Source organism: Pipra filicauda, unplaced genomic scaffold (genome assembly GCF_003945595.2).
Source record: "Pipra filicauda isolate LSUMZ 115617 unplaced genomic scaffold, ASM394559v2 scaffold213_size2393758_pilon, whole genome shotgun sequence".
NCBI lineage: Eukaryota > Metazoa > Chordata > Aves > Passeriformes > Pipridae > Pipra > Pipra filicauda.
In genome coordinates this window covers 335,908-356,857 of record NW_024104325.1, presented here as the reverse complement: position 1 = coordinate 356,857, position 20,950 = coordinate 335,908, and the positions used below count along the sequence as shown (strand labels likewise).

General features: G+C 37.2%; 1 protein-coding gene across 4 annotated transcripts in view; it reads left to right on the top strand.

The window, feature by feature from the left end:
- The window catches only part of VTI1A (vesicle transport through interaction with t-SNAREs 1A), a 273,846-nt gene that overhangs the window by 149,573 nt on the left and 103,323 nt on the right, over positions 1–20,950 (top strand). For 2 of the 4 annotated variants that reach the window (XM_027750092.2, XM_027750091.2), the window contains 2 exons: positions 11,232–11,302; positions 15,686–15,747. In XM_027750092.2, the coding sequence (XP_027605893.1) occupies positions 11,232–11,302; positions 15,686–15,747 (133 nt within the window). Of the gene's footprint in view, positions 1–11,231; positions 11,303–15,685; positions 15,759–20,950 lie in introns of all 4 variants that reach the window. The other 2 variants (XM_027750095.2, XM_027750094.2) reach the window with 1 other exon arrangement.

Sequence of the window (20,950 nt, the reverse complement as noted above, 5' to 3'; positions counted from 1 at the left end):
CCATTTGACAAATATAATTAAGGTGTTTTAATATGAAGCCCTGTAATAAAGACTACCGGTGGACTCCCTGAGGTCCTGACTAATTGTGTAGATTGCTTTTAAGCTTTGAATAGTTTTATTGGATAATGAACTGTTAAGAAGTGTTAGATCTTTCTTAAGCAGAATTTGGTTTGAAAAAGAAGAGGAGAGACAGGCCTGAGGTGTGGCATTTTAAACATAATTAGAAGAGAGATTTAAGTTAACATCTTTGATCTTGCTGTCAGTTTTTGATTAGAGCTGTAAATGCTTTAATCAAGTGCAGTGTAGTCATTACATTTCTAACTGTTTTTAAACTGCGAAATTACTGAGACACTGACATCGGTTTAACACTTCTTGAGAATTTCCAGCAAAGTTATGTTTGTAAACTGGGTGTTTGCATTAAATTGTCTTACTGCAATAATTTACCGATTCAGTAGATCATGAGATAATTATATTTTGGGCCTCAAATAATCTAAAAACACTTTATGAGAATAAATATAGTGTCCTGTAGTGGAGGAGAGTGGACCACTTCAGATTTCATTTTAAAAATAATTTCCAATGTTTTTTTCAATTAAAATGGTATTAAAAGTGGTGGTCGTAACGAAAATGAATATGTAAGAAGCTAAATGCAGTATTTAAATGCCTTCCATAGAAATACAATCCTTTTAATGTTACGTACTGTATTTGACCAATGTGGGTTCCTTCACACCCATATTAGAAACAGGGAAATAGGCACAAATATTTATCAGGGGTACAGAAGTGTCTGAGCCAGTAGCAGAATTCTGTTCTCTCAAATTCCATCTTGCAACATTAAAGATTGCTTGAAGAAATTTCAGGAAGATCAATTTATTTATTTTTTTATGGCATCCAAAACAGCACTAAAATGTGAAAATGGCTGTGCGCTCAGGTCTGTAACATGAGTGGGGACGGTGGGCTGGATGGTACCTGCCCGCAGGTGGTATGACTTTCATTTCAAATACAGAACCCAGCAGTCCAGCGTTCTTTCCCAGATCTGACCTTGCCTCCCCGTGTGCTTGATCTTTGAGCATGACAGAAAATCCAGGTACTTGTCTCTTTACTGTGTGGGCTAGGGGCTGCTCTGAGTACTATTTTGTTCATATTGGTCCTCTAGAAATTAAGAAATAAGGTACAGCAAAGAAAAATGTACTCAATTTCTTCAATCTGCAGCATATAGACCATTCACGCAAATAAATGTTAACAGTGGCCTGTCAGTGAGTCCTACGAATTTGTTAATGACATCCCAGAGCAGACCACCTGATGCCTTTGGAAGCATGTCCTGCATGCTGACATGTCTGCAGACTGACAGACCAGGAGAGAGAGGAGATGTCATCCAAACTTGGGCCATCCCCACAGAGACTCTTCTGCTGCCAGCACTTCTTCATGGCACCTCCAGTGCACAAATCTGTGCTGACTGCAATTCAAGTAGCACCCAACAGTGAGAAGCAGAGACTCTGGTAACCCTGACTCAAATCATCGGGGACTTAAAGACCATGTCCAGTAGCTGGGATGGCACTCCTGGCAGCTGCTTTGGGAGAATCCACGCAGAAGCTGCTGCCTCATGCAGTAAAGTGCTCTGTTCTGGAGCAGTTTGTTTCTAGAAATCTCCAGGTTTTCCCCAAATTAAACCATATAGTGGTAGTCTAATGTAGAGATGCCAAAAGTATCGATAAGTGTTGCTAGGTTGCTCCATCAGAAGAACTCACACTTGTAATCTTAGACACACTGAAAAATCAGGTGTTGTAGCAATTTTTCCTCACAGGGATGGCTTACAAACAAATCATGCCTACATGCCATAAAGGTCCTGTGTAAGTCTACCTCTTAAACACCATTTGAAGAGCTTAACTTGATCCTTAAAATATGAGTCTGCTCGGAGGAATGCTATAAAAAATCTATTATGGGATGGTCTTTATTTCCATCTCAGCAATTTTCAGAAGAAATATCTTTGTTTGACAAGTACAAGAGCAGAGACTTTCATTTTATGTGTGTGTGTGTGCATGTGTATACACATAGCCTGCAAATTGAGCCTAGATTTTAAAATCAATCTGTATTCTTTCCTTCTTATATACCTCCTGATAACACTTTTTTTACCAGGCCGTTGGGTATTTTTCATTGTTCCCTCTGAACCCTCACTGCAGGTTTAGGGAGGTAGTGGTTTTCCTAGCATTACTCTGTGTGTAATCAAAGGCAACATTGCAGATGGAAATAACTAGCACTTAGCTCATGTGTGTGAAAAAGCAGAATCCATAGCTGCATTGATCCTGCAGGGTAAAAAAAAAAAAAAACAACAAAAAAACCCAAAAATGTCTTGAGATGGAAAGGTGTAAGTGGAGGAAGACTGGAGGTTTTAAGAAGTGTGCTGTGTAAGGAGCACAGAGATGTTTATCTTGACGTTTTGTCCTTTAGGTGCAGGTTTTTAAATTATTGTATATTTCAAGTGAACACAGATTCTAATTGATGGATATAAATATCATTCTGTAGAAAACCAAGACTCAAAATATAATAAAATACACAACCTGCTAAACTTCATTGCCAAACAAAAATACAGCCAAGTGAGCATTTCCTAGAGAACCCTCCAGAGGCCAGGATAAAATTCTGGGTTAAAACTGGAACTTGAACCAAAGCCAGGCCAATAAGCTACAGACTGTCCTTTCCCTCTGTCCCTTGTCCTTCCATGTCCAAGTAGCTACTTCAGATCGCCAGAGTCCTGATAGAAGAAACACCCTTCTCTGCTAGCAAAACTACAATCATGACTAAACTGTTCTGCATTGCACATCACATGGTTTTCTAGTTGTAAAGTGCCCAATGAACAAATTAACATTGTCTTGAAAGGGGTTTTCCCTCTCCAAATTGCCATCTCTTTGGAGAGATATTATATTTTCAAGGGAAACAAGCTTCATTAGTAATTTGGAATTAATTTTTCCTCCTTTTATAGATTAAGTTTTAAAAGATCTTTTTTTAGTTTTGGTAAAAACCTTGAACATTAACTTTCCTCAGCATTCTTGTTATTTTTTAAGCCTTGGTGCTTTCATCCTCCAACTTTGCAATACAGTTTTTTTATATGGCATTTAGATTTTGAGAGATTTGGTTTATGAAAAAACATTTAAAGGATGAACTAATTAATATTTCTTCAGCCTAAGGTACACTACTGTGTTAGAGTTTTGCCACATTTGTAATTTATACCTGTTAAACCTTTGTTTTATCATTTATTTTGGACTTCTATGCTTCTATTTGCACTTACTGGCTGTAAAAAGCATTTCATTTTATATTGAGGAAAGATGGTTTCAGTTTCAGTTACTTTTACTGTACCCAGAAAGGAGAATGGGATTTGCAAATGATAAATGGGGAAGTTGACTAGCTAACTAATAAAGATTTGTCTTAATCAAGTATGATTTGTCAGAACAGGAGCGCACTGGGGTCAGGGCACACGCAATGAATAATACAGCGTTCACTGGAGAAAAGGACCAGGCAAAAGGCCTCATAAATATGCCACGATTACCCATTGCTAATTCTTATTCAAAGAATGAGTTGCACTGAAGCCAGCTTCGAGGTTGCTGGGCTGTTCACCTGCTTTGTGGTCTTTCCAATGTTTAAGAAAGTTTATATATATATATATATATATGTGTGTATATATATGTATATATATATATACACACACTGTTTACAGAATACTTTATTTTTTCACAGACTGCTACACCTTTTGGTCAATGATTTTAAGCATTATTTCTTATCATCTTCTAGGGTGTTGTTTGTTTTATTTTTCTAATGTCTGGATGCTATTTTATTTCTAATTTTCATTGTTTAAATATGAATATGAATACAGGAGGAGGTAATTCCATTCACATTTAAAATGGATTTCTGAACAGGGCAAGAAAGGTTAAAACACTCTTTAGCTCCATGGAAGTATTAAAAATCAAACAAGCATAGATTTCTTGCTTGTGTTGCCAACATCCCTGACTTTCAAATCAGTCTGTAGATTCAGAATAAACCTGGTACATCAGGTTGGGGGAAACATGAGCAAACCCAAATGGCTGTGGATTTATTTTCTGTTGTTGACTTTGCTTTTTGCTCTAAGGAGCAATTTCTCAGATTGAAACAGCTGAAGCATATACTGTTCTCATAGGTCTTCTGATGTCCAGAAGCTGAGATACTGAAAAAAAACCTTGTTCCTATTCATAAGTTCAAGCTACATAAATGGGTTGTGAAGAATCAGTTAAAAAATAAATAAATAAATAGTTCCAGTGCTTACAGATATAACTAGCAGACTTTGTTCTTCGTCATTTTACTGCTTGAATGTCATAGACTGTTGTTTTGTGTAGTCAAATAAGATTGAAAAAAACCCCTCTTGCTCCACTCTTGAATTTTAAAACATATTTCAAAACATTTTCTTCTCTTTTGAAAAACTAATGTGACTTTTTTTTCTTTCTGTTCACTGTTTGGCTCTGCTATTCTGTCTCATCTATTTTCTGCTCACCTCTGTGTCTTGAAGAGCACTTACTGCTTTAAGAGCAAATCAACTCTAGAAGCAGGGCCAACTTTACGAGCCTCGAGCTGCTAAATGCAGGAGTTTAAGTTGCCAACTCTCTTCCTGCACATTTTAAGTGTTTGAAATAACCAGTGCTGTGGGGTCCAGAGTAATTATTTGCACTGCTCTAAGTGTACAGAAAACTTGGTAGGTGGTGGAGCATTTTTGATTAAATGATGATTATGAATCCAGCTTTAGATGAACCAAAGATCACTGTTGAGTCATCTCGGTGCTGTTTGGAGTCATAGGTTTAATTAAGCGATGGTTTGTGGCTCAAATTTTAGAGGATATGTTTCTGCAACTTAATTTAGATGCAATCAGGATTGTTAATACTCCACCCTGCTAAATAGCTTTCAGACAAGTTCAAGATTGGCAGTACTGTAATGAAGCAGCATCCATTCCTTGCACCAAGCTCAGAGTGAGCAGGGACTTCTTCCATCCTGGCAGCACTTTAATAGTAGTAGGAAAAGAAGGTACTGAGAGTTGGTTCCCAATTTCACGAACATAAGTGATTGAAAAGGGGGTAGCAAGTTGTTTACTTATCGATGCACTAAGGAAGGATTTCTTTTTGCCTTAGAACTTATTTGAAGGAAAGGGGTAGAGGAGGAAGATGTGATGGGAGGAATTTGGAGCAGATGAGCACTGCCAAGCTGGGGCATGGCTGGAACAATGGCTGGACTTCAATGTAGACAAGTGCTCAGCAGAATCAAAGTCTGCCACCTCCTGTGAATGTTGCTGTGAGGATGTTAGTAAGGGAGCTCAGCTAGATGGGTGATGGGAGTAGACAGAAAAAATACATCAGTTAGTGAGAAATGAGTAGTTTTTTTACCAGGAGATTGATGTAAGTTAGGATTTCAGAAAAAGCACGAAACTTTAGAAATAGAAAAGGCAACTGGAGGTGCAGTTACTAGGTCTGTCATATATCATCTTTCTCTTTTCTTTTTACTATTTTCTTCTCATTCATCTGCCTTTTTTTTTCCTGGGGAAGGACAAAGTAGGTTTGGACCATGGGAGGTGTTGGTTATGAAATGCTCCCAGTTTCTTCTTAAAAGCATGTCACACCTTCCTCAAATATCTTTTCTTCCTTATTTTGAACAAAGCACAAAGAGTGGATTTTGATTAGGTGTTCTGGATGTTTTTCTTTCTGGTTTCCCCAACCTCAGTATCAACGGACCCCTTTTGCTCTTGGCCAATGAAAATAATTTCCTGAACATCCATTATAGCTTATAGGGACCTTTTCATTTGAAAAAAATGTTTGTATTTTTAGTTTGGTGGGCATCTTGGACTTTAGCAGTTTGGGAGGTATCTTTAGATGTTATTTGCTTTCACGATAAGACTGGGCAACTTCTTTTATCCTCTCTTGCAACTGAACTTCTGACAGCTCTGGAAGTGTTGGATGTCCTCAGTGTATGCTCTGGACTGTCAGTGCTCTTTCCACTGGTGCAGCTTCTGCTGAAGAGGCCAACTAGTCCCTATAGAAAATAGCTAATTTTTATTTTATTGTGTTAAGTGACCACTTAACAGCAAGCAGATTAACATCTTCGTGACAGATTCCTGAGGCATCTAAGCGCCAACTCTCATGTTTCACTGTTCTGTTAATGCTCTACAAATTGTCTCTCCATTGGCTAATAGCTGTTATATTATCCTTCATTTATCTGTATTAACCTGTACTTGTTGTTTAATAACTTTAATGATCTAAATCCTTCTGCTTCTAATTATATCGACTGTTTAATGTACATATCAACTGTGAACTTAGGAATTTATCAGACTTTTACCTGTGTCCTTATACTTCAAGATATGTCATCACTTTCTTTATTAACTTTCTGCTGTCAGAAGCATAAGGCATTTGACTCAGCCCTGAATTCTTCAGCTCCTGCAACATCTATTTTCCAAGTTTGTAAACCTCTGAAAAGCTAGTATTTAATGTTTTCTAGCTTTTTTTCCCAGAAACTGCTGTTGATGATTTATCCTCGTCTTCTAAAATCAAAACTTTTAACCTGTCCAAAAAAGAGTGGCTTTTAGGAAAAAAAAAAGTCCTGACCTGTGTCAGTGTGGTTCTCAAAAAATCTTAGCTTTTACTACATCTTCAGAGCATGTGATGTCTCTGTGCAAAGACAACACACAATTGCACTCCCTAAACGACCCTACTAGACAGGGCTGAAGATCTCGGGGTGAAACTGTTCTCCATTCCTACCCTGACCAACACACAATGAGTTTCTTAGTGTATTTCATGATTCTGTAGAACAGCCATCCTGATTTTTAACATGATCTGCTTTTCCCAGTGTAAATTAGTTTGTCTTTTCCAATCTCTTCTTACGTAGCTCAGATGCATACACTGTACATATGATGAGGTTGGGCAAATCATACTTCCAGGCATCCTCTCTGTGATTTGGTTGGTTTTAAGCCTTTTTTATATTTTAAATTATATCAAGATATCTGCTGCTCTTATGAAACATATATATATATATCTTTTTATATATATATATATATATATACACACATATGCAGGATACTCTTTGAGAGAAAAGGTGCTGTATAAATTATGTTGGATTATTTTATTTTTCATATGAAAAGAAAAATGGAGAGTCTGTCTTCAAAATTCATAAAAATGCATGTTTGTTTATCCAAAAGCCTAGAGAGGCTCATTCCATGTCATTCCTATCTCTTGAGTAAATATATTAGTCATTCTTAAGGGAAAAAGTATTATTGACTTGAGTGATTAGAAAAAGCTCTTTCAGAATCAGTTTAGCTGATAAAGTAAATAAATACTTAAATGGCTGGAGGCAAAAAAAGTAAAAGAAAAAGCAGTCAAGCACAACTTATTTGTGTCCTTGACTTGTGTGTAGGTATTAGAAACCAAGCTTTGTAGACCATATATTAAATAATTACGATTTGTACATATAAATAAATACTGCATATAGGTTACAGGCGAATTCCAAAGAAAGGGAGTATTTGGGAGCGTAAAACGTTGCTAGAAGTGACCTCTGTCTTTTGGGTTTATGTTAATATAAAAGTTGAAAACCGTGTGCCAATTTGTGCACATATGAAGGGGGAAGCTAGGTTTGCATTTGTTGGTTTTGGGTGGGGAGTGTATTGTTTTTTCTTCAGTTGGGGAAAGTGTATTCATTCTTTTAATTAGTTGCAGTGTTTTAGGATAAGAAATTTTTTTTTTTTTTTTTGGATAACACAGTCTTATAGAACCAGGCACCTTTTGTGTTGGACTCACAACATGGAATTATTGAAGTGCTCGGTACTGAAGAACCTGATTTCCCATACCTTGTTCAAACACCTTTAGGGCAGAATACATTTAGAGCTGTGAATTTTAGCAGTCATCCTTTAAGGCTTGTTAATGCTTGTTAATATTATGTACTTTTTCAGAATTATTTTTTTCTGGCCATCACAGCATTGTTTAAGACTGAGATAATTGCTATACTGAATATTCCTGCCCTCTGTCAGTACATAGATAATAATGATGTAAATGCATTCACCCTTCTGCTTCTCATAGTTTAGCTGTAATTTTAGAACATAATTTTATGCATCTCTTTGGGAATTTCAGTTAGAAGAGGCAGCACCACTCAGTCTTTTGTAGGACTTGGAACTGCACTGTGCTAAACACTGTCCGTATGTAACGACTGAAAGGTTGGCATAATCCCCAAATAATTGATGTTGTTAAGATTCTATGGAAATAACACCATTACTTGCAACAGGCAACACCCTTCAGTTTGTGTATTGGTCTTAATTCATGCATCTGCACTACAGTATATCTTACAAACCTGACCTTTTCACATAACTGTGGTAGCTTCATCAATGACTTGCATTATAAGTAGGCTGGAAAGATCTATACAGCACCATTGCACTAAAAGCACAGATCTGCCATGTAGATAAATGTTTTAACTGGCAGGAAAACATCAGCATTGTGGGGAAACTTGAAAAATGGTAGCAAGCAGGTAGCAATGCTGTCAAGCTTGTAATTAGCTGTGCTGTGGGCTAATGTTACGTTTTTCCTAGTCCCAGGCACCTTCAGTTGCAAACGAAGTGAGGAGACATGTCTTCATATCATTTAGAAGTCTGTATTTTCTTTATTTAATAACTTTTTTTTTTGACTGTCTTGACCTTCCAGCTAAAAATCAAGTTTCACTCTCATCAGTGAATTTTCTGAGTAGAACAAGGATATGAAGAGGATAAAGGTGTCATTTTTTGTTTGCAAACTTATTGTGAGATTATGTTACCTCCGTTATGTCTCTTTGTTCAACTTATGTTGTTATTTTAGTCCAAAAAAGGCCAAAGATCATCAACGAAAGTGCATGTAGAGTAAAGCTGCTCCTGTAAAATTGATGATCCGTCCAATTATTTATCTATAGAGGCTGCTGGGAAGAAACGCAACTATCTCAGTTCTCAGACCCCTCTGCTAGGTTGAACTTCATGGCTGAAGGTTTAATCCCTAAGTGTCATATCAACAATTCATTCTGTGATATTCTGGCTGACATGCTCTCCTTCCTTATTTATTGATGTCTTCAGTCATCGACAATGAGAGGAAAATACACTATTCGTCAAAGTGACGGTGTTTTACCCTCACTTACAGTTGATGCTGCTGTCACATTGATGGTTGGAAAATAAACTCAATCATTATAAAAAGCTAAGAGTGTGAACTTGGCAGTGACAGGAAGAAGATGAAAAAAACCCGCAGTAACTTGCTTAAAATTGGTGCAATAAAAATAAAGCTGTTTTCTATAAGGATATTTTTGAGCTTTGTTCATGAAATACCAAACCATTTTAGCCATTTGCTTTATACTTTCCTTTGAAGGAAAACCTACTGCTCACATTCCTTTATGTCTGCAAACATACGTATAATTTTTAGCAATAAATACGCTTATTATCGTTTCACCTCATGTTACTAGGTTAGTAATTTGTTGATTTTTTTCCTTCTCTTTTAAAGAGATTTTGCTTTGTTTTTTCCTCCCCTGGATTACATTGAACACATGTATCTGTTTGTGTATTACAGTATGTTGAGTGCTTTGATGAGGAAAAGCTCAGTATAGTTTCATCCAGTAAGTCCTTTGACATGCAAACATAGGCAAAGCTCTCTTGAATCGCTTTTTTAGGCTGCCATTCCTGTAGATGTACTGCACCGTGCAGCCTTTTTAACTCCATAACCATGTATCTTACCACATTTCACCTTTGGGAGGCATTGTATATACAGCTAAAAGTAAAGAGCAGCAAGCCAAGAGGGACAAGATAGTATAATGAGGATGTCAATTTGTGGTCAGAGGAAATATTTATCTTACTTGTACTGTACTTGGCAACTGATAGAGAAATATATATGTAATGAATTTCCTTAGACTTTATCCGACAGACTGTGTGCCTTGTGTTAAATGGGTTTTAAAAAAAGAATTGCTTGTCTCAAACTTTAAAAGTTTGAGATGATTCTGCTTTGGATTGTTTCCTGAAAATGGACTGTATCTGTTAAAGAAAAAATAAATCATAGTCATGTTTACTAACATAATGGTGAATTTTCAATGGTTCGTTTTCTTGAGGCTCCACAAATAATGACATTTTAAGATCCCACTAACTTACCAGAACAAAAGCAGGGCATGTTTTTTGTTTTTTATAAAAAGAAAAAAAAGTCATGGTTTTGTAGTTTTACTGTTTTGGTGAGTGTCTCTGGTAAGCCTGTTAAGTTACCTAACTGAATGTGCATAGAAATGCTGGTTGTCTCACATGTGCTATGTGTCCTGGGGCAAGCTACAGCTGCTTCAGCTCCTTCTGTCTTTTTCTCCATCTGTAAAATGGGAATGATTAAACTTATTTTTCTCCTTCAGGGAAATACAGGGAGGGTTTCTTAATGTTTCTATAGAGCTTTGAAGATTAAAATCTCTTCTCTATACTTACTGCTAATATTTCAGTGTTAGAGAAGCATTTGACTGAAGCTGTTTGAAGAATAAAGTTTTGGCATCTCATGTTGTCTTTGTACCGTATCTTGAGGCCTCTCTGCTATAATTTTGCAACCTTTGGTTCAGCGTGAGCTGCGGAAGCAAACAACCCCTGTGTAAACAAACGGTGATGACTATAAATTAATGTCTATGTCTACTATTAAAAACACCAGGAGATTACAGCATTTCTCTGAACTTGCCAGAAATAGTCCATGATGGAGCAAAGCAGACACCAGTAACTGGGCTTAGCCTGAAAAAGCTTTGATTTAAGCATCAGTGGTAAATGCTGAGAGTTACAGAGTGTGGTTTTCCTCTCATATGAGTTCTCAGTGTCTTTAGACGTATAAGGCTGGTGGTTTAGCAAAGGCTTTCTGCCTTCCTTTCTAAGACAAGGAGGGGCTTAAGGAATATATAGTAAGTATGAGCAGCCTGCACTAAGAGCAGCTCTGAAAGTCTTCTTGCCTTTGTTTCACAGACCAAAGGTCAGCATCAATTCCCAAGGCCTAGACAACCTCAAGAGATTGCAAGGAAACAGCTTCTGGTTTGGTTTGCTCCTTCAGTTTTATGTTGCTTGAAAAACCTAAAATTTAGTATAATGGTGTCTTTCTCTTTGCACTTAGGAGGAGTGATTAGGCTACCAAATGTATTTAATGCTGTTGTTACAATATGAATTGGCATTTTGAGGCCTTACAGTCACAAGCTGTATTTTTCATGATTTACATTTTCATTTTTTAATGCAGAGCAGATTGGACAGGAGATGCTTGAAAACCTCAGCCATGACAGAGAGAAGATCCAGCGTGCTCGGGAAAGGGTAAGTTTGATAATAAGTGAGTGCTGATCTCGCATTTTATTTGTATTGGGCAAGTTCTTTGTGCATGCAAAAATAATTCAGATGAGATATAATCACCATCAGCAGTGAAGAACTTATAAAGTGTCTTACGTGGGCCCAATCCTGCAATGTCTTTCTGATGGGGAGTCACACTGAAGTCACCAAATCTGCTGTTGGAAGCAAGCTTTTTGTCACTAACATCAAAGGTCAGTTTTCTGACCTTTCAAGGGTTTGTTTTAGTGTCCTCTCCAATGACTTCTTGGACTTCATATGAAACAGTTCAATATCATATCTGAGCTCCTGACTAATAGTTGATCAACTTTACTCTTTGTAGCTGCAAATGCTAATAACTGCCTCCTTAGGCTGTTCTACATGAAAGAGCAGGTACTGGTTTCTTACACTGCTACTTTGTCTCTGCAGTCAAGATGACATATCTGTGTCATTTGTGGCTCATGTGGCCTTCATGGGGATGAGCTCTACTCTGCAGAATTCATGGAAATGCTCAGAAGCACATCCAGTTCAATGGGTACAACTTTTCTGAGCTTCAGTCTAAGGACCCAGCCTCTCTGGTTCTGGTTTCTGCTCGCGGAACCAGGAAAGGCTGAGCCTGCGACTTTTTGTCCATGACACGAATACTCAGATACTTTCCCAAGTGTCCAGTTTTGCCAAAGCTAGGTCCTCCCACAGGTCTCTAACTGACCAATGGCACTTAAAGAAACTCCTTTATCTGTCCCAGGGAGTTTCTTTACCTGGATAGGTTTGATTGGTAAAGCTTCATATGACATCTTTAATGAGGCATTTTCTGTCAGCTGTACCAATTGCTTTCTGAAGTTCTGGGCATTACCTGCTTTAAAACATTACATATAACTGAATCACTAAATGTAACTAAGGATTGTGAGCATTTACCAAGTGTTGTCTGGGCAACTTGGTGTCTTATTTCACCTCCACTCCTCACTTCCCCAGTGACTGCTGGGTCTGAAATGCTTTTTGGTTTCTAGCTGGACAAATAAAACCTAGACAATGGAGATGAATATCAGGTATCCCTTTCTGCTGATCCTAGAGATCCTCAGGAATGAGAAAGAGGGATGTAGTTGAGATCACTCAATGTACGCATGGTTCACAGCATAATTTCTCCTTTTCAATGCTTTCTACCTGAAGAGCACATTTCTTTGATGGCAAAACCTCTAAGCTGCAGAGAACAAGATTAAAAATAAGAGTATTCTAGGAAAGTGCATCCCACCACAGTGCAGTAAAAGACCTCTTGGCATGATGGAAGAGCTCAAATTCCAAGTTTTTATCCTAAGCCACTTAAAATATTTTGTTTAGGGAATTCAGAAAAGTTGTCCAGTGGAGTCACACGGGTGGACCTGTCCCAGCTGTCTGTCTATTCAGGTGAACAGTTAGGGATGATCTTGGATAGCTTGGCAAGGTTTTTATTTTCTGGAGGTTTTTTTAAAGATCAGGGCAGAGGATGCTCTATCAATGCATAATATCTTTGCAATAAACACATGGCATTATTATCTTATAAGTCAGGGAATAAAGTTTTTTTCTGAAATGCAATTGTCAATTTGAGCATGATGGTCATCTTTAACAGTTCGATGTTGTGAAAAGTAGGAAGATTTTGCTATGAGCAAAATGTAAATGAGTCTCAATAGTTTGGTTACATTTACATATATGAATTTTCCTATCTGTAGAGTAAAATTCCTTTTTTCTTTTTAAGGCAAAGAGAAGGGATAAAAGCTCTGCTAGCAGCCAGATAGGTTAACTGTGCTATACAGGATGCAAAAGATGCAACATTTTTTAGGAAAACCTCAAATTAAAATGTGTCTAAGGCAGACAAGATATCAACATCAGTATCTTGTTCAACTTCCTGTTTTCTCATTATTATTCTTAATATTATTTTTTAAACACCATATAGGTTTGCCATCACTAATATCAAAGCCTATTTCAAAATGTTTTCACTACAGCAGTTCTGTGAAACAAGAAAGTACCCATCATGTGCCATTTAAGAGGTTTGCATGCCACCAGTTCTTTGCCTTCTGTGGTGCACTGGTATTGGTAAAGAAATAATGAAAGAACTGCAATCAGATAATTCAGTTTTCAATAAAAACAAACAGTTTGAAACTCTTTATGTTGTTTTTTTTTTCTGCCAGTGCAGGAAGAAAAGGTGGTTTTTTAGTGTTCTCTTGGGAGGTAGCTAGAGATCTTCCAACTATGTGTATACGTGTTTGTTTCTTTTTTAATGTTGCTTTCGCTTATTTTGTGGGTTTTTTTATTACCATAAAAACATGAGGTCGTCTTGCTTAGAGGAGTTTGTCAAACCTCTAAGATTCAGCTTCCTCTTCCTAACTATCAGCACTGATTCTAGCTGTCAGGTAGAATCCTGCAGCAAGAGAGGAAAGTTAGGATCAAACATTTAATGGTAAAAAGGAGAGCGCTACTTTTGTGTGAAAAGGGAGGAGAAGCCCCAAGTGTTAAATGCATCTTTATGAATAATAAAAGACCAATGTAAAGCATACATTTGTACTTCAGATTCCCTTCTAGCATAGATAAGAACTTGGCTTTTTAATGAGCCTTTTAAAAATTATTGTGACTTTTTTCTTCTGTTACTTGTGTCAAACCAGGCTAAACTGCTTTTCTGGAGCTTGAATTGTCTAGATGAATCAGGAAAAAATGAGGGAATGGCCTCCCTGGAATATAATGCTCATCTTTGTTCCATCATAGCACATAATTACAGAGATCTGAGAGTCAGTGCAAGCCTTCCCACTGAATATGATATTGCTAAGAGCAAGCCTTGATTGGTGTTACCCAGTCCCAGCTTCTGCTTGGTATTTTCTTAATAGCTGTTAGAAGTACAAGGGGAAAATTTATGCAAAAAGGTTTTGTGTCATTGATTGCAACTACTGATTTCAGTAATAAACATTAAATCTGGTAGCAAATATTTACAGTATTGGGCTCCAAAATAGAGACTGAGTTTAATATTGCTGCTGTTCCTATATTCAAGATATAATACTGGTTTGTTGTGATGAAGGTGATCTGTTATTGAAAGACTGCCACTCTTCTTGGCAGTGTTACTATTTTGATGGATTTATAAAACAGCATGCATTTTGTCTACTACAACAAAGTTTTTTTAGTAAGAAGTCAGTGAGTCAGGTAATCATTTCAATCTGATTTGATAATGAAGAGGTAAATATTCAACTTTCATAATGAGAAGAATGGTTTTTAGTATGTACAGAAAGCTGTGTTTTGGGACATGCTAGAAACAGTGGTCCCTGCTATTTCATAACTGAAATGCTTAGAATCATTAGATTATCTTTTACAGTAGATTTTGTTGTCCCACTGGTTTCAAGATATCTAAGAACTCAAAAGATGTCTCTCCTCTGGCTGCCAGTGGCAAAAGAAGCAATAGGAGAGTAACTGCATTCTTCCTGTAGTCTTCTTCATTTCTAGATTTCCTTTCGTGGGACTCTAAAAAGCACAAAAATAGAGGGGACATTTTAACCCCTTTTAAAGAGCAATAGAAGTAAATATGAGGTTTATTTGCTTCATAACTCCCCATCCCCATCTCCACAATTTCATTTTTTACTCAGTTGTGCTTTTACCTATTTTGCAAGATTTTTGAGAGCTGTAGGACAAATCAACTAATTAAATTTAGCTATAAGCTGTAGGTTTCCTTTGTCCTAATAAACTAAAAAAATGGTCTTTTCAGTGAGTCACAGATCCTTACATGAAAGAAATATATATTATACAGCTGTGCCTTCTGTACATATATATACACACTATATACTATTTACAAAGTATTTGAGCACCCATGCCAGTGGTGGCTGCTGTAAGGTCAGTACAAGTTTTGTATTTAAGGTACAGTATAGGCATATTTCTTTTACACAGAAATGGTAAAAGGAAATATTTTGTATTTCTGTTTTTTCTTTAAACTACTGTCTTTGAAAAACAGTGAAAGAAAGATAAGTTTTTCTTTTCATAAAGCATCAGGAACACAGTACATGGCTGTCTCTTCATCCCTTGATGCCTTCACTAAGATACCTAACCAATACACATACACATATCAGTGGGATTTATGGATACCAATGTATACAGCTTCTACCTGCAACCCTTTATTTGTAAAGCTTTTGCTCTTTATCCTGACTCACCTTTGTTGCCTCAGTGTCTTATCTTCCCTGGGTTTCATCTTTATGTAAGTGAAAACAAGACAAAACATTTTTAAATTTCAGAGCTTCAGTGGCTTTGAGAGCTTGTTGTGGGCTAAACCTGAAGTTGATTGACTCAAACAACAGTAGAAATATCTGTCCTTTGTAGGGGTTGGAATATGTGTGCCTTTTACCTTTAATGAGACTCTTTTCTCCCCAGCTTAGAGAAACAGATGCAAACCTGGGGAAGAGTTCCAGGATTTTGACGGGAATGTTGCGAAGGTAAGGCCAAGGTAGGGACATTTCTCCTCTTTCTTTTCATCTTCTCTCCCTCCATGCCTTTATTTTCAGTTGTAATTCAACCTCAATGTTTTGCTGACATACCTGACTATTTTTTTACACAGGCTGCTATGTAGAATGTCTTTGGATGAGTGCTGGCAGTGAAGCCAGCGTGGTTAGATGACAGGCTTTGTCACACCTATGGAAAGAGTTTTCTGTAGCCTGAGGGATAGCCCTTGTGTAATGATTTCTCATCTTTGTTTCATTGTATTTATTTGGGAGGTTTTGGATGTGTGTTGTAAAATTAAGCTTTTTGATATGAACTCCTGTGTTTCTTATTCTTGAGTGATTTGGGGGTTTTGAGGGGTTTTTTGCATGTTAAAGTGAAAAAGTTTGTAAATGTTTTGGGGCAGCATAAATTTGCGCTCAGAGAAAAGGTTAAAATTATCAATTCTGCCTAAATAAATGGGGCAGACACAGTGTCAACCGTTGTGGTTTTAACATGTTTTTTCCATGCTTCCTATGGTATTGTTTGGAGTCAATGGAGGTGATTGTCCATGGAGTCAAAATGAGGTGATACAGAAAGGAAAACTGTGCAACATCCTAAAACTCTATGTGGGACTGCAAGGAGGGAGTTATCCAATGATTATTTCTCACCTTAAATTAACATTAGTACGTTCTCAGACAGATTTTTTTGAATTAGTGACATCTCTGGATATGTGTTCTTTATCCAGTGAAACAGCACCTGAACTTCTCTGTGATGTCCATTTCTGTATATATTCAGCTTCCTGAAGAAGAGAAGTATCCTTCAAATAAGCAGTGCTGGGTGCTAAGAAAGCTCAGTTTTAGGGGAGTTTAGTGCTCTGAAGAGTTCAGTATGACATTACCCTTACCACAGGCTTTTATGTTGCATATTTGCTTAATGTACTTGGCTTATTAAAAAAAAAAAAAGGTAAAAAGAAGGAGAAGTTTTAGCAGAGTTGTTGATTTGTCACTTGGCTTGGGAAATAAATAAAGCTATATCTCTCCACTAGTCTCCTCATAAAAATACCTTTGTTAGTTCCTTGTGTACCACATTGACAAAGGTTAAAATGGCTGAACCTCATACCTTCATTCCACAGATTTCTTACAATTCCAACTCCAAACTGTAACATATAAAATTCTCTGATTAAGAGTAATATGTAAATGACACAAGCTAAATTCAAAATCCATGGAGAAAGGAAGTGGCAATTGAAAGGGATGGTTCAGTGCCTGTAGACAATCAAAATAAACTATAAAAAAAATGAACAAAATAAAAGACTCAACTAAACCCAAGTCTCCGCAGGAAGGGCTCTGCGACATGAGCTGTAACGAATATTCTGCATATGTCTCCATTTTGTCAAATCTCATTAAAGGGGTTTCTTGCTTTATGTCAATTGAGCTGTCCAAAAATCATTCATCATTTTAGTGTAAAAAAAATCATGCAGTTATTTAAATAATATCATATTAATGTTAAAGTTCAGCTGTCATTTAATAGTATGGCTTAATCAGACATAGCATTTAGGAAAAATAGTTTTTTCGGGCTTTACTTGGCTTTCAGGTTGGCAGATTCAAATAAGGATTTATGGGTTTCTAAACCAATGTATTCTTTCCATGTTTATGCTTGAGGTACCCCAGCCTTTTTTGCAGCACCCTGTAGTCTGTTATTTTCAATAAAATAAAGTATCTCCTCATATTGTGTTTGAATACATTTGCAAGTAATTTGAAGAAGCTGAAACAAAAACATATGCTGTAACCTTTGACTTTGTTTTGTGTTTGGGAATCACAGTTAGGAGTCCTAGTTTATAAGTGTTCCATAAGCCAAATAAAAAATACGATCTTTCTGAAATATACTTGGGCTCTTCTTTTCAGAAAAAAGGATTTTGTAGTCGAACACCACGATGGCACGCTTCTGTGTGTCAGGAAGTCATTGGATTTCCTTTTTCTTCAACAAAAATGCTGAGCTGAGTCACCCATCTAGATGAAAGGCAGGTTAGGATTTAAGCTCAGTTCAGGTAAACGTGCCAAAAGCAATGCCAGCATAGAAGCAGCTTGCAGTAGATGATTCTCAGGATATTATTTGAAACCACATAATAGATAGACCTACAGTGACTTTAATTTGTTTGTGACTGTTGAGTAGTTGGGCATTATCCCAGGCTCAGCATCATCCCAATGTTGTTTAGCTACAAGAATAATCTTAAAATACAGACCCCAAGAAATCAGCATGAGTTAGATAAATACAACTGTAAAAAATATAATTAGCACAGATTGGCAGTTGTGTCCTAATTTCTGCATACTTCAGTACAGACCACACAATGTTTCACATAATTACTGGAACCAATAAAATAAGACACTAGAGGATCATTCTTCCCACCAATATTATACAGGAAAGGTAATGTTAAAGTGAACATTACTCAGTATAGTTGCTGCTCCTGCAATATGTATTTGCTGATATGCTTGAAGTCATGTGCCAGGCTAACACCCTGTGCCTCAAATTAATGCCTAACTATTTCTAATTTTACTGTCTGGGAAAGGTAAAGCAGCCTCTCTTTTGAATCTTGACAAATATATTAAGAGATCAGGTATTTAGATAGCTAGAGGGCTAAATTACTGCTTTCATATGACCAAAATTCCCTGTCTTTGTGTTTGTGCATTAAACGTTCTGGAGACAGGGAGTAAAAGCAGAGACAGGTTTTGTAGGTTGCCATAGTTCATAAAGGAAATCAGTGTCATGATAGGGATAGCTTGCCCTTCCTATCCCAGTTTGCTGCTCTACCAGTTTAAGGTACTTAGCCTTATGTATTGGAATTTGTTGTCTCCCAGTATATTAGGTATGTGGGCAAGAGTATTTTTCTAATAAATGTTTTTAAATATTCTTACATTGAAATGACCTATACATTCATTACATATATTTATTTTTTTTCTGGTAGAATCTACTTAGATTCTGCTAACTTAGTATATTCCTCTTAGAGCATTGTATTACTAGGATAAGGGGGAATGGCTTCAAACTAAAAGAGAGGAGATTTAGATTAGAAATTAGGAAGAAATTAGTGAGTGTGATGTGGCACTGGAATAGGTCATCTCAGCTCTCTGTCCCTCGACCTCTACCCCAATGTGAATTGAGGAGTGCAGAGTGTGCTAGAAAGAAGCAGAAAAGAATGTGTTCTGGAAGATCTTCAGTCTTTTGCCCATATCCTAAGCCAATAGCCTAGAAAAGCTTTTAAGAAAAGAATTTGGAAAGTCTCCAAGCCACACACGGCCCAGTGGGAAACAAACAAACCCAAAAGTAACCAGATAAAAATTTTGGTAGATTTGAATCTTTATTCAATTGGCAGATAAGTTCTATCTACCCCCCTTCAAATTGTGGGGAAAAAATACTTTAGAAAAACAGCTGCTACTCTCCAGGTCAATGTTTTATCCAGTCTGGTTTACCAGGAAATTTTTATGCCAATAATTCCCTTTTAATCTTCAGATTTCAATCTTCTGAATTGTTATCAGTGATGCTTTGAGAAGCTTATGAACACATCTGCTCTTATAAAAGAGACTTTTAAAATTTGATTTCCATAAGGACAGAGACACTACCTCTAGAAATGAAGCAGTAAGTGTTCAGCTCTCAGGTAGTAAGTTATGTGACTTGCCAACAGATGCATGACCAATGTGACTACAATCAGAAATGGAATACCTGCCCCCTGTGCTAGTTGAGGTCAAGCTTCTTCACTCTTATTTCCAGGAAAACTGAGAGTCCTGCTTCTTGAATCACTTCTAGTGAAGCTTCCTTCTGCTTTTGAGCTCCAGGAGAGTCCAGACCTTACAGTTATTTTTCGACATTTTAGAGAATCGTAGGATAATTTAGGTTGGAAGGGACCTCTAGAGGTTGTCTGGTGCAACCTCCTGCTCAAGCAAGTCTCATTAGAGCAGGTTGCTCAGAGTCTTCTTCAGTCAAGTTTCAAACACATCCAAGGTTGGAGGTACTAATGCCTCTCTGGGCAGTAGAAACAGGCAATTTCTCCAGGTATCTAAGTGAATTTTCCCAGCATCCAGCTTGTGTCCCTTGCCTCTGGTCCTAAGCAGAAGTGAATTAAAACATGTTTTTTATTATTGGCCTTCAGAGTTTGGGCCTGGATTGCAGTCATTTCTAATAGTTCTCAAACAGCTTCAGCAGTGGTGAAGTTGTGGTCATTAGGCTGAGGAGACAGTGTAGGGCAGTTCTTTAAAGAGGGTGTGGGATGCTCAGCCTCCACCCACTGACCTGGTAGGATCTATTCAGCAGTGTATGCACAGGACTCCTTTATTTGTTTTCTCACACTACTAGAGATGTAAAAAGTTAATGATGTCTGTTCTACCTTCTTGTTTGACTAGAAAGCCCACATTTCCATATGTTGAAGAACAGCAGCAGAGACACTCATGTCCGTGTTGACACAAACCAAAACAGTGTTACCACTGCCATTTCCCTCTATTTCCCTACCAATCTCTGTTTCCATCCCCAAAAGTACATAACAAAAAAAGATTTTCTTCTGAGCTAAAGCTTGTCTCAGTATCAGTCATACTAGGTCATGACTGTCGGGTCTCTGCAGTTTTCTGAAGGCAGGTCTTTGTATCACTGATCCAGGGTGAGGTTTAACATACACTTAGATTTGCCTTGTTTTCATGGTAATAGAGGAGTTCCTCTTTGCTGCAGAAACTTTGCATGTTTGGTCTCAAACCAAAAGAAGTGTGAGTAGAAATTGTTTCAGCAATTTTTTTTGGTACATATATTTCTACTTTTACTTCAAGATGTGTATCTGCACTGCAAAATGATTGAAACAGTAAATCCTCTAGCAGCGGCTGCTCCATGTTGAATATTTACAGCTGCAGCTGTTTACTTCAGTAATTTAGACCTTGATTCAGGAACATATTTAAGCATATGGTTAACTTAAACCAGAGGAACAATTCCCTTAGCTGAAGGGAGGCTGAATAAGGGGGGAGTGAGTGGTAGAATGATTCCAGGTCATCTCTTGGGGCAACATAGCTTTTATTGTGCTCCTTGCAAATCATGTCCTTAATATTTCTGTTGTTAACTGGAAACCATAAAACACAACATAGGGTATTTTAATGCTTGTTACTGTCAGTATAATAACTTTCTTTTAAATTTTCCTGACTTTTAAACATTTAATACAGTAACATGATTCTTACACTATTGTACATGTTT